The sequence below is a fragment of the Euprymna scolopes genome, chromosome 39 (assembly GCF_053919585.1).
Source record: "Euprymna scolopes isolate OS-2025 chromosome 39, ASM5391958v1, whole genome shotgun sequence".
Lineage (NCBI taxonomy): Eukaryota > Metazoa > Mollusca > Cephalopoda > Sepiida > Sepiolidae > Euprymna > Euprymna scolopes.
This window is the reverse complement of record NC_136520.1, coordinates 69,075,283-69,087,357: the sequence shown is the minus strand read 5'-3', so window position 1 is coordinate 69,087,357 and position 12,075 is coordinate 69,075,283. Positions and strand designations below refer to the sequence as shown.

At 35.2% G+C, this 12,075-nt stretch overlaps 1 protein-coding gene across 7 annotated transcripts in view; it reads left to right on the top strand.

Annotated features, from left to right (window-relative positions):
* The window catches only part of LOC145263835 (sperm-associated antigen 1-like), a 135,668-nt gene that overhangs the window by 87,430 nt on the left and 36,163 nt on the right, over positions 1 to 12,075 (top strand). For all 7 annotated transcript variants that reach the window (XM_080120908.1, XM_080120907.1, XM_080120904.1 and 4 more), the window contains 2 exons: positions 5,598 to 5,704; positions 7,084 to 7,732. In XM_080120908.1, the coding sequence (XP_079977034.1) occupies positions 5,598 to 5,704; positions 7,084 to 7,732 (756 nt within the window). The remainder of the gene's footprint in view (positions 1 to 5,597; positions 5,705 to 7,083; positions 7,733 to 12,075) is intronic.

The window sequence follows — 12,075 nt, the reverse complement described above, 5'->3', positions numbered from 1 at the left end:
TTATAATCCAAATGTAATTTATAATATACAGTAGAACCCCAGGATACAGTAGCCCTAGGCTACATTTTTTCCACGTTACGATGTGGAATACAATGTTTTTCTGCCCTGTCTTACGGTGTTATTTATAATGTTATTTGATTATATACATGTGTATTATATACTGTACTGTATTTTGTTACTAGTTTTTAATGCTGTATCCTGGAGTTCTATGAAATCTCAGCTGAAATAAATTTAGGTTAAAATCCTTGATCATTCATTTGCATAAATGGCTGCTGCTGCTACCAGTGCTAGTTGCAGAATGATTGATGTTATTTGATGGCATGTCCCTTTTAAAATAATATTCCCTGTTTTGATTGCAAAAATACTTTTTGTATCAAAAAGGGGGGAAATATTATTTAAAATCCAATGTTTACATTTGTCAGTCATTTCAGGAGCTGAAGTAAATTTGATGGGTTAAAACCCTCTTTCAAAATAAAACTTTTTTGAAACAATGGTGCTGAAGTGTTATCAGCTAAAAAGTTTTCTGTTAATTGATTGGAAATCTTGCTTCCAGTTAAAGAACGTAAATGGTGATCTGGACATTCAGTATATGTGTCTGTATGGCTATGATTGAAGGCAGTATATGATGGATTAGAGTTTGGATAACACTTATTGAGCCGTTACTTTGTTTGAATAGTACTTTTTACATCATAAAGCAACGCTTTATCAATGCACGAAATTCAGATTTTCCATTATTTTAAAAATTTGCAATGACTAATTTGTAAACTAATAATCTGATTGGACTCAGATTTGACATGTCATTTGAAGGTTAGTACTTCATAAAAATCATAGATTTAAAAATAAAAATTTTTTTATTAGTGGTGTGACCTGTATGTCCGGCTCAGAACTAAGTGAGTAATGCCACATCACATTAACAAGAGTTGAAGTAAAAGAAGGATCAGTCAAATTAGAGATTCACTTTTGAAAACTCGTTATTATATTTGCAGTTAAATACGATGATCAATGTTATTTTACTCCATATTCCTTTTAAAATAAAATTGCAATCAAAATGGGGAAATATTATTTAAAATTTCTTTAAACTTATCTGTCTTTTCAACATTGAAACAGATCGCCATGGAACAATAGATTTTGCCACATGCGATTTCCTCATTACGGCTATTTGTACAAACACTTTTGTAACATTTTAAACATTTCACAAACAGTTCACACATTATCGTTTCCAACAAATGCGTTAGGTGCATATGTGCGTTTTTGTCTGTGAGCAATCAAGAAATGAATTAACATATGTGCGCGATCACTGGTCTTCATTCTTTGATTGTCACTTTTCCATGCATGGGCTGTTGATCCCCTGTTTAGCTTAAGACAAATCTACTCGTGCGTGGAAACACAATGGAGACGTCTTTTAAAGGTTTTATTTAGAGAAAGATTGTTTATGGGAGGAGAGACAAATATCTAATTCTGAAACTCGTTTTTTTTTTTCTTTCTTTTTTCTTTTTTTTTTTTTCTTTTTTTTCTTTTTTTTCTTTTTTTTCTTCTTTTTTCTTTTTTTCTTTCTTTTTTTTTTCTTTTCCTTTTTTTCTTTTTTTCTTTTTTTTTTCCTTTTTTTTCTTTTTTCATAACATGGTGACATACGGGTAGAGCCTCAATACAACATCCATTTTAGATTTTCTCTATATTTTAATGTTGTGTTATTAAAAAAACTAGCCAGATCACTAATCGGGGTTTGTTTAAAGTCTGGCATACCTCCACAAGACGTAAACACAAAACTTGCACTTTTAAAATAATATGTAACAGGAATGAAATGCTGGTTTTCAAAGGTTTTATTTAGAGAAAGATTGTGAATGGAAGGAGAGACCAATATCTAATTCTGATTACTTCTTAACTTGTTTTTTTTTTTTTTCTAACTTGGTCTTATTTTGGTTGTTATTTTTTTGAGTGATAATTATATTCAGTATGAGTTACTTCTCCTTGGAGTGTAAGAAAAATTGTCTCTTACGGCTGGATAGTTGTCCAACATTTTAGAGACATGTCCGGAGATATATTTTCTTTAAAGATACCACATTAATAGGAATAGATACACAAGCATTTATTCATTTTCTTTTTTGAAAGTTTTTCTTTTACTGGTAACACCTTGCGTACAATTGTTCCAGCCGTTGGTGTTGGCATACAAGAATATAACCGTTCATACAAATTATAATTTGCACAACTTATGCTTCATCAATGCATAGGCAGAATTAAAAGACAACGTTCTATATTTTGAAACACACATCATCTGTCTTGCTTCCTGACTCTGACTGACTAAAAACTCTGTGTCCCCCCCCTCCCCAGAGTACATGGCATCATTTCTGTGTAATATCATTTGTAATACCATATTTTTAGTGCGTTTTTTCTAGGGAGGTAATTCTTGACCTCTCCCCCCCCCCCACCACCACCACACACACACACACACACACACTTCAATCATGCCAGCTGCAGGTCTATTTCCATTTGCTGCCAGGTTATCCTGACATCTACTTGCTGAAATTCATACTAGTTAACGTAATCTCTACTTGTAACGTGGTCTAATTTTTTTTAACGGTTCTGAATAATGTTTTGTAATATTTTAATGGACATGCAGAGACAGTCGCAAAGGCACAAAAAAAAAAAAGGGAAAGAAATTCAATTTATTTTTTTTTAGTTGAAACAAAAGGCATTTATATTTATTATTCTAATTGGAATTCATTATTGTGATGAGTATTATTTATTTATTTATTTATTGCGGACTATTATCCTTATCGTTCTTGGTTGTTGTTTCATGTTTTGGACAACTATTCCTCTGAGCATTGTCTGAAGATAGCGGTTTCAATCCTGCCCAAAGCCGGCCAGAGGCTTACTTGACCAAAGCGTCGTAACTATGGAAAGGCATTAATTGCTGAGAATGCAATTAGGAGATTCAGCGTTCCTATCCTGTTGCGGTTACTATCTGACGAAGGCCAGAGGAATAGTTGGCCGAAACGTGAAACAACAACAACAACAACAAAGATAAGGATAATAGTCTGCAATAAAATAAATTAATAAAAGGCATTTATTCATGGTACTTTCTAAACTATGCCTGCATTTTGGTTTTATCTCTTTCACCGGCACCGGTTTTATCTCTCTCACCACCGGTTTTTCAAATCTTTGCTTTTCTTTCCTTTCTCTTCTTAGATGCATATACATAAACTAGCCACCTTTTTCCTCATTGCACTACATGTTCAAGATCATTTACGTCATTTACGGCCTTTGAAATGTTGTCATAGATGGTAGTGTCATCAGCATAAATGCCTACGAATGATCTTAGGATGTGATTTGGGAGATTATTGATGTAGATCAAGAAGAGAGTTGGGTCCACAATAGACCCCTGAGGGATTCCAGCATTAATACTGTGAGCTTCTGATTTCTGCCCATCAATCACTATTTTTATGAACCTATCAGAGAGAAATGATTTAATAATTGAGAAGACATTTCCAGCTGTACCATAGCTGGAGATCCTGTGGAGTAGACCTTTATGCTATACCCTATCAAAGGCCTTTGATATGTCAAGGGCAATTACTCTAGAAAGGAAGCCTCTATTGAGAGATTTGCTAATCCTATGAAATATAACTGTTAACACATCAGTTAGCAGAATGGAAACCATATTGCATGTCATTGAGAAAGTTATTTTTGCTGAGGTGGTTGACTACTTCTCTATTGAACAGATTCCAGATTATTGGTCTGTACTGAGAGAGAGAGATGACCAATTATCTGAATTTTTAAATACAGGACATACTGATGAGGTTTTCCAAGGTGTTGGAAGCAATTCTCCTTTAGACAATGCTTAAACAGCTTTGTAAGTGTGGGAACTAGTTCTGGTTGAAGCTTTTTGAGCACTATAATAGGAATGCCATCAGAGCCAGTTGCTTTACTGGAATCGAGATTTTTAATTAGCTTGGCAACATCAGCACAGATATTTATATGTAGCATAGCGTGTTTTCAGACACAGGAGGAAATACGGGAGGTTGGCAGCCCTGATCGCTTAGCATAGAATTAGCTGCAAAGTTCATGGCAAAGAGTTTGGATTTATCCAATGCTGACAAGATTACCGCAGGTCCATTGATGATGGTGGGGGTAGAGCACACGCTTTTATTCGGGACTGTTTATTATTTTCCAACACTGATGGGAACCAAGCTGCTGCTCAGCTACTTTGAACTTGATGAACTGAGCATACAATTTCCTCGCATGCTTTATTACTCTTTTACAGTGGATGCTGGCAGTCCTAAAGGCAGCTTTAGTCTTAGTACATCTATTAAGTTGGAAGCAATGGAAATAGTGATTTCTGTGCGCAATGGCAGCAGCACATTCTGAAGAAACCCTGGGGCTGGCTGTTAGGCTTTTGCTAGAATTTTTTGAAGGGTATGAAACAGTCTATACCTACAATTAACAATTCTGTCAGGTCTGATACTATAGAGGACACATTCTTTTTAAACATGGAACACAGAAGTAGATCTGATAGAAATGTACAGAAGTTATCCCAGTCAGGCATAGAGTATCAATATACTGTACAATGGAAACGTACATCAGAGGATTTATTACATTTTATTTTTATTTTAACTGAGTGGTTGGAAGATCCCAATGGAGACAGAACGGAGGATGAATATAGCTCAGGGCAGCTTGTGAGAAAAAGGTCTAGGAGATTTGCATACTGGCCATCAGTGTTGGGCACATGAGTGGGTTTGTGAACAATCTGAGTTGGGTCATAAGCAATGGAGAAATCATGAGAGAACCTCCCCCCCATCATGGTTTGTTTGAGTGGGCTAACCATTCCACATTCTGAACATTGAAGTTTCCACAGACGTGAATGTTAGCTGAAGGACGAGCAGATAGGATGTGGTCAATTTTCTTAAATATGTTTTTAAAGATAGTAACTCCGCTGTTGTGGGGGCGATAGAGGGTAGATATAAATGCAGTAGTGCGAGCAAGTAAAACCGGTAGCGCATTTAGGGTAAATTAGGGTCTTCTCTGGAGATATCTCTACCACATGGAAAGCCATCTTTAATGTAGGCACATATTCCATGCCCATGGTGATCTTGACGGTCAGATTTGGATGTTAAGTTAGTATCCTTTAATTACGAACTCCTCTAGGAAAATAGTCGGTCCAATGCCTGTTTCGCTTAGGAATAATAGGTCTGATTTAGTCTCCTGTAATTGGATTTAAACCTCTGGAACGTTTGAACGTAGACCCCTGATGTTGGAGGAAGAGACATGGTAGTAGAGGGGGGGGGGTCTACATTGGAAGTTGGAGTTCTGGGTTTAATCATGTATTTTTTGTGGAGGAGTTTTAGGATTTGTAGGGGCTGTAGAGGGCGAATATAAACACAAAAGTTGGCTGAAACATGTTGAAACAACAACTATGAAGATGAGGATAACAGTTCGCAAAAAATAAATACGCATTTCAATTTGTATTCAATAAATATTCTTCTTAATTATTATTTTAAATGGAAACATGATATTAAAGGTGACACTGGTCACAAAATTCTTTGTTGTGCTAAGGAATTTATTTCTTTAATTTTTTTTGTTATTGTTTTTCTTTTTCTTCTTAGCTCTTCTTCGTCGAGCAACGGCTTATAAAGAGAAAGCAGAGCATAACAAAGCACTGTGTGATCTGAAACAAGTCCTTGTGTTGGAGCCGGAAAATCAACGAGCTAAGGTTAGAAACCAAATCTTTTGTTATAAATCAAGATCTAAATAAATAAATACAAAAGTTGGGCCGATTTCTCCCATGAACAATAAAGTCAAAATTTATGTAATGTTTATGTATATGTGATATCAGTCATAAGGTTGACTAATTTGCATATTAGTTTTGAAAAAGGACATTTTATTAATTAACTGTTTGTTAATGGTTTTTAAATCAATGCTTGTTTTGATTTGAATATAACAAATTGCACAATATTGTTTTGTTTCCTTAACTAATCTGTAGAGATTGTATTCAAATGTTTCTTTCTTTAAAGGAACCAATTGATCGCAACTTGCCCAGTTGTAAAATATGGTTAAATATGATATTTTAACAGTCAATAAAGAAAAAAACTGTCTTGTTGCGTTTAGGGGGGGAGGGGGTCTAGTTGTGTCTGGCCGTACATGAAATGCTAGAGATATAAGTGTCGATCTGGGCACAAGACTATGTGATGTGAAATGATAAAAGACATACAATTTAAAAATTAAATCATAAGGATGAATTGTGGTCTCACAAAGTCGAATGTTTAGCAACTGAGAGAAAACATCGTAGTTAAAAGGTGGCGCAAATTTCAACTTCCGTGAAAAGAAATGCTGTAAATGTTTATTTACATGACAATATTGTTGAAAACTTTATTTTATGGTGATTGAAAAGGAAAGAGCAAAAACTGTCACATTTTTTGTTTAATGTGAATCATAAACCTTTCCAGATTAAATCTTCCTCAGAGATTATCCGATCTAAGCCTGTCTTTTAAAATTATAAGTTTTTTTGGTACTTGTACAGTTTAATCAAGACATTAAAAAATGAAAATATCGAAATAAAAATAAAAGGTTATATTGTACATATCCGTTATGGAATGAAGTTCTCCGAAAAAAAATTCACTTAATTTCATCAATTAGTTTTTTTTGTTTTGTTTTTTTACAGTGAAAAAAACAATTTTTTATGATACCGAGCAAAAGGTTTGATTTTTAGATAGAAAAGTTAGTATTAAAAATGGGGATGGAGTGTCAGCGCTTTAAATTAAGTTATCTTCCCGTGGCGTATTAAAAAAATTCCAAGATGGTTGACTTCAATACGCTGTCATAAAAACATGTTTTTCCGCTGTAAAAAAAAAACTGACTGAAATTTTTTTTGGAGATCTTCAGATACATACAATACAACTTTTTTTTTCAATGTTTTCATTTTTTAATGTCTTGATTAAACTGTACAAATACGTTTTTTTTTTTGTTTTTTTTATTACAAATGAGTCACCATTTATCAAGACCCAAAGGCTACTCAAGGAAAAGGGTTGATAAGTTTTATGATTAGGGATTCCATTTTTAATTATTTATTGATTGATTTCCCTATTCTTGCAGCAAATACTTCAAGAGATTGAGAGCAAGTTGCCAACGAATCCAAAGTCCGAAATCGAACCATTACCAAAGAAGAAAAAAGGTCGAAAGATTGTAATCGAAGACGTTGAGGGAGATGAAAATGATGAATCAGCAAAATTGAAAGATAAAAAGCAACCAGATCCATTAATCAATGGACATCCACACGAAATAAATGAAACAAAGTCATCGGAAAAGTCCGATGAGGTTACTCTTAGCGATACACCAAAGGTCAAAGGAGAAGGACAATCAAGGAAGGCTTCGAAACAGAAAAAGAATATTAAGAATAAAATGGATGCCACGAGTTCAGTGGATACTTCTTTAAATGAACAATGTCCTGCATCCAACATAAAACAGGAGAAGCCACCAGGAGATCCTCCTACCCAAACGGCTCAGTTGAAAATTTCCGAAGATCAGCAAGATAAAAAAGATTCTCAAGAAAGCGTTACTGTTTCCTGTGATAAAAAATTAAAGACTGAAGAGACTTTAATAAAACCTCGCAAAGTTTTTACTCAGTGGCCTTTACCGTCTCGAGTGGAAGCCGTAAAGATGTCTGGCAACGATATGTTTCAGAAGGGCAGGTATGCTGAAGCCGTCAAATTTTACACTGACGCTATCGACATGTTGCAAGACAGTGAGTATATCTATTGATTCTTTTTGTTTTCTTTGTACATAGGCATCACCACTTATCAAGGCCCAGAGGCCACTCTAGGATAAGGGTTAAAGAGTGTACAGTAGTCAATTGGACAATATAGTAATCAGTAGTAATGGAAATTTGGTAAATTTGTTAACTTAAGTGGAACAGCTCATTAAGAACTTGTTTACATTGAACTTGAAGACAACCGTGGGAAGAAGTAATCTTTAGTAGTTAAATTTAAACAAAAACCATTTTAATAAGATTGCAGAAAATAAATTTAAAAAATTAAACAAATGAGAATTAGTTATAAATACAAGAAAAATAAATGAGATAAAATATCAAAAATAAGATGAATAATATTAAGTATTAACACAAGCCCTATATCATTAAATTTCAACATAATTTTTTTGTCTTACTGAGTTAATTTTTTAATGTATTTATGTCATCCTCTTACTCTCCTCTCACACTACAGCTGCTGCTGCTGCTGTTGTTGCTCTCACCACCTAAAATATCTAATGTGCAAAGAAGCAAACAAAATTATCAGAGTTTTCGAATTTTATACATAAAACTATGTCAAGTTTGGTTGTTATTTTTTGGTTTCCCGACAAAAGGAGGGGGGTGGGCCTGTAAATTCACCCTTGTCCATTCGTCCGTCCGCACTTTCTCAATAACTACGCCTTGGAATTTAAAAAAATTTTGCACAAACATTAAACATGATATGAGTGAAAAAAGTAATAGAATGGATTTTCCAGAAAAAACTCAGGTTGCCCCCCTAGGGGTGCCTTTCGGGTTAAAATGGCTAAAATTGACACTTTTATGCTTATTAAAAAAATTGATGCCTTGGATTTTTATAAAAGTTTCTGAAAAGTTGTAACTGATTTCTATATCATTTTATTTGTCTATACTTCACGGGTGTGCCCCAGGGTCTCTTTTAGAGCTAACTAACGGAGGTGCCCGGGTGTTTGTAGGTGGGAGGGGGGGGTAAAAATAAAAAAATGTTGACCAGGTGTTTGGAGGAGTAAAAGAAAAAAAAAACATTTTGGTAAGAAGGTTGGCTCGAACCTGAAGCCTTGACGCGAAGGTGGAAAAGAAAGGGGAAATACGTGACATCTAACCCACTCGGCCATGAGAGAAGTGGAAGTGAAAAGTGTGTTAATTTAAGGCTTATAAAGTGAAATTGACAGGTGCGCGAATTTAATGATAATGAGGTCAAACAGTTAAGTTTTGCTGCGAGGCAGTTTTTCTTTCTCCAACTTTGGCTGTTTGTTTCCCCAAGATAAAAAATGGGGGTATCCATTTGAAAAGCAATTGTTTGTTTTTTCCACATTGATCGAAGCCGATTTGCTTTGTGGGCGTCACTGCCATGAGTGCCAGGGAACTGATGGTACGGATTTTCATACTGAAGAGCGAAACGAAGATGTGGCGATCGAAAAAAAATCTCCAAAATAGCGCCTAAAAGTCAAACAAATTGAAGATAGACGCGACCTCCGTTCGTAACTCATAGATATTATGATTTAAACTGTGTACAAAAAGTTTTAAGGAATGACCCGACCGAGTGCGCCTCCCCCCCCCTAAAAAAAAGCCTTTGCCGAACATACACAAAAAGTACATGCGTGTGCACACACACACATTTTGCCTTTTATATATATAGATAAAAACACTCCATTTTTGGGACTATTTTACCATATTTGTCCAAAATTTTCGGTGTATGTCTATTTAGCAGTTTTACATGGTGCTGAACTCAAATTTAAATATGGAGACTTTTGGGACTAAATGGGAGCGGGGGGCAAATGATGGATTTAGTCATTTCTTTTTTTTTTGCATGGTGCAAAATTCAAATTTACCGTATGTTTCATTTTCACCAGGATTTGATGCCCTCTGGGGTATTTTGGGGCTAAATGGAGTGGGGACAAATGCTAAACTTAGTAATTTTTTTTTATGCCTCATTCACTATGCACTCACGGGGAACCACGCATGCTTCACTTGTTCTAGTGATAATTATATTCAGTATGAGTTACTTCCCCTTGAAGTCTAAGAAGACTTGTCTCTTACAACTGGATAGTTGTCCAACATTTTAGAGACATGTCCGGATATATATTTTCTTTAAAGATACCACATTAATTAGGAATACATACACAATCACTTACTCATTTTCTTTTTTGAAAGTTTTTCTTTTATTGGTAACACCTTGCGTACAATTGTTCCAGCCGTTGCTGTTGGCATACAAGAATATAACCACTCATCAAATTATAATTTGCACAACTTATGCTTCATCAGCGCATAGTAAAAACAAGCATTATTAATTTTATTTTTTATCATTTCAAAAATGCAATCTGGTCACAAGGACACTTTAGAAGAATGATGTGCAATAAAATTCTGTTTTAAGCTTGGAAAAAATTCCACAGAAACGTATGGAATTCTTCAGATTGCTTTTGAGTCATCTTGCATGAATCAAGCATCAGTTTTTGAGTGGCATAAGAGTTTCATGGAAGGCAAGGAGTTTGTGAGGGATGATGAGAGGAGTGGGAAGAGTAAGGAAGTCAGAACATCAGAGTTCATTTGCCAAATGGCTAAGGACTGTCATTGTCTATAGAGACAATAAATGCACAGTTTGATGTCAGTGTGGGAACTGTACACACAATTATTCGCAAAGAACTGAAGATGCAGAAGATTAACCTCACACAAGACACATTGCCAATGAGATGAAAGGGGCTTTTGTAGATTAGGGTCCGATTTATAAGGGGCATCCTAAGTTAGAAGTTGTGCAGTTAGATGTTTGCTCACATTACATTTAAATTTCAGCATTTTTATATAGTTGAGGAAAAGAGGGAACAGGGAGGAAATTCCAAAGGCAAGAAGTTCAGGAGAGAAAGAAGCTACTAAAGCAGAACGCTTTCCGGCATCTGGCGACATATGCAGTAGAAAGTGTGGGATTTTGCTAGTGATTTACGAATAAAGAAAAAAAAAAATCTGAGACATAATAAAGAACCGATGGACATTTCTAAATAATCCAAATGGGTGGGGGGTGTAAATATTGTTTTACCCTTAAAATGTAAATAAGCAAACTCAGCTTAATCAGTTTTTTTGACAGTTAATCTTTTGATGCATTAAATAGAATTTACTGTTAACTCTGTAGACTTAAAGAGAGAAGGGAATGGTAATACTTGGGAAGATAATCCAACAGAACAGGTATGAAACTCCCCCGTCTCACTCAGGAAGAATGCAATGCCTGGAAAGATGGATTCATGACATGATGAATGAACATATATTATGCTACCACTTCCAATGTGAGAAAGTAATGCCTGGGTGGATAGTTTCATAACAACAGAGCAGATACTACACTATTCCCTACTCCCTAAATAGAGCAGTGAAAATAGGGCAATAGTACAATAAAAGAAGTAATAGTATGGTTTAAGTTTCAGATATCAAATCTCCATCAGTAATAGAAATAATGGTACGGTTTCAGCTCCAGACAGACAGATATCAAATCTTCATCAGTAATAGAAATAATGGTACGGTTTCAGCTCCAGACAGACAGATATCAAATCTCCATCAGTAATAGAAATAATGGTACGGTTTCAGCTCCAGACAGACAGATACCAAATCTTCATCAGTAATAGAAATAAATGGTACGGTTTCAGCTCCAGACAGACAGATATCAAATCTCCATCAGTAATAGAAATAATGGTACGGTTTTAGCTCCAGACAGACAGATATCAAATCTCCATCAGTAATAGAAATAATGGTACGGTTTCAGCTCCAGACAGACAGATATCAAATCTCCATCAGTAATAGAAATAAATGGTACGGTTTCAGCTCCAGACAGACAGATATCAAATCTCCATCAGTAATAGAAATAAATGGTACGGTTTCAGCTCCAGACAGACAGATATCAAATCTCCATCAGTAATAGAAATAAATGGTACGGTTTCAGCTCCAGACAGACAGATATCAAATCTCCATCAGTAATAGAAATAAATGGTACGGTTTCAGCTCCAGACAGATAGATATCAAATCTCCATCAGTAATAGAAATAAATGGTACGGTTTCAGCTCCAGACAGACAGATATCAAATCTCCATCAGTAATAGAAATAATGGTACGGTTTCAGCTCCAGACAGACAGATATCAAATCTCCATCAGTAATAGAAATAATGGTACGGTTTCAGCTCCAGACAGACAGATACCTAATCTTCATCAGTAATAGAAATAATGGTACGGTTTCAGCTCCAGACAGATATCAAATCTCCATCAGTAATAGAAATAATGGTACGGTTTCAGCTCCAGACAGACAGATATCAAATCTCCATCAGTAATAGAAATAATGGTACGGTTTCAGCT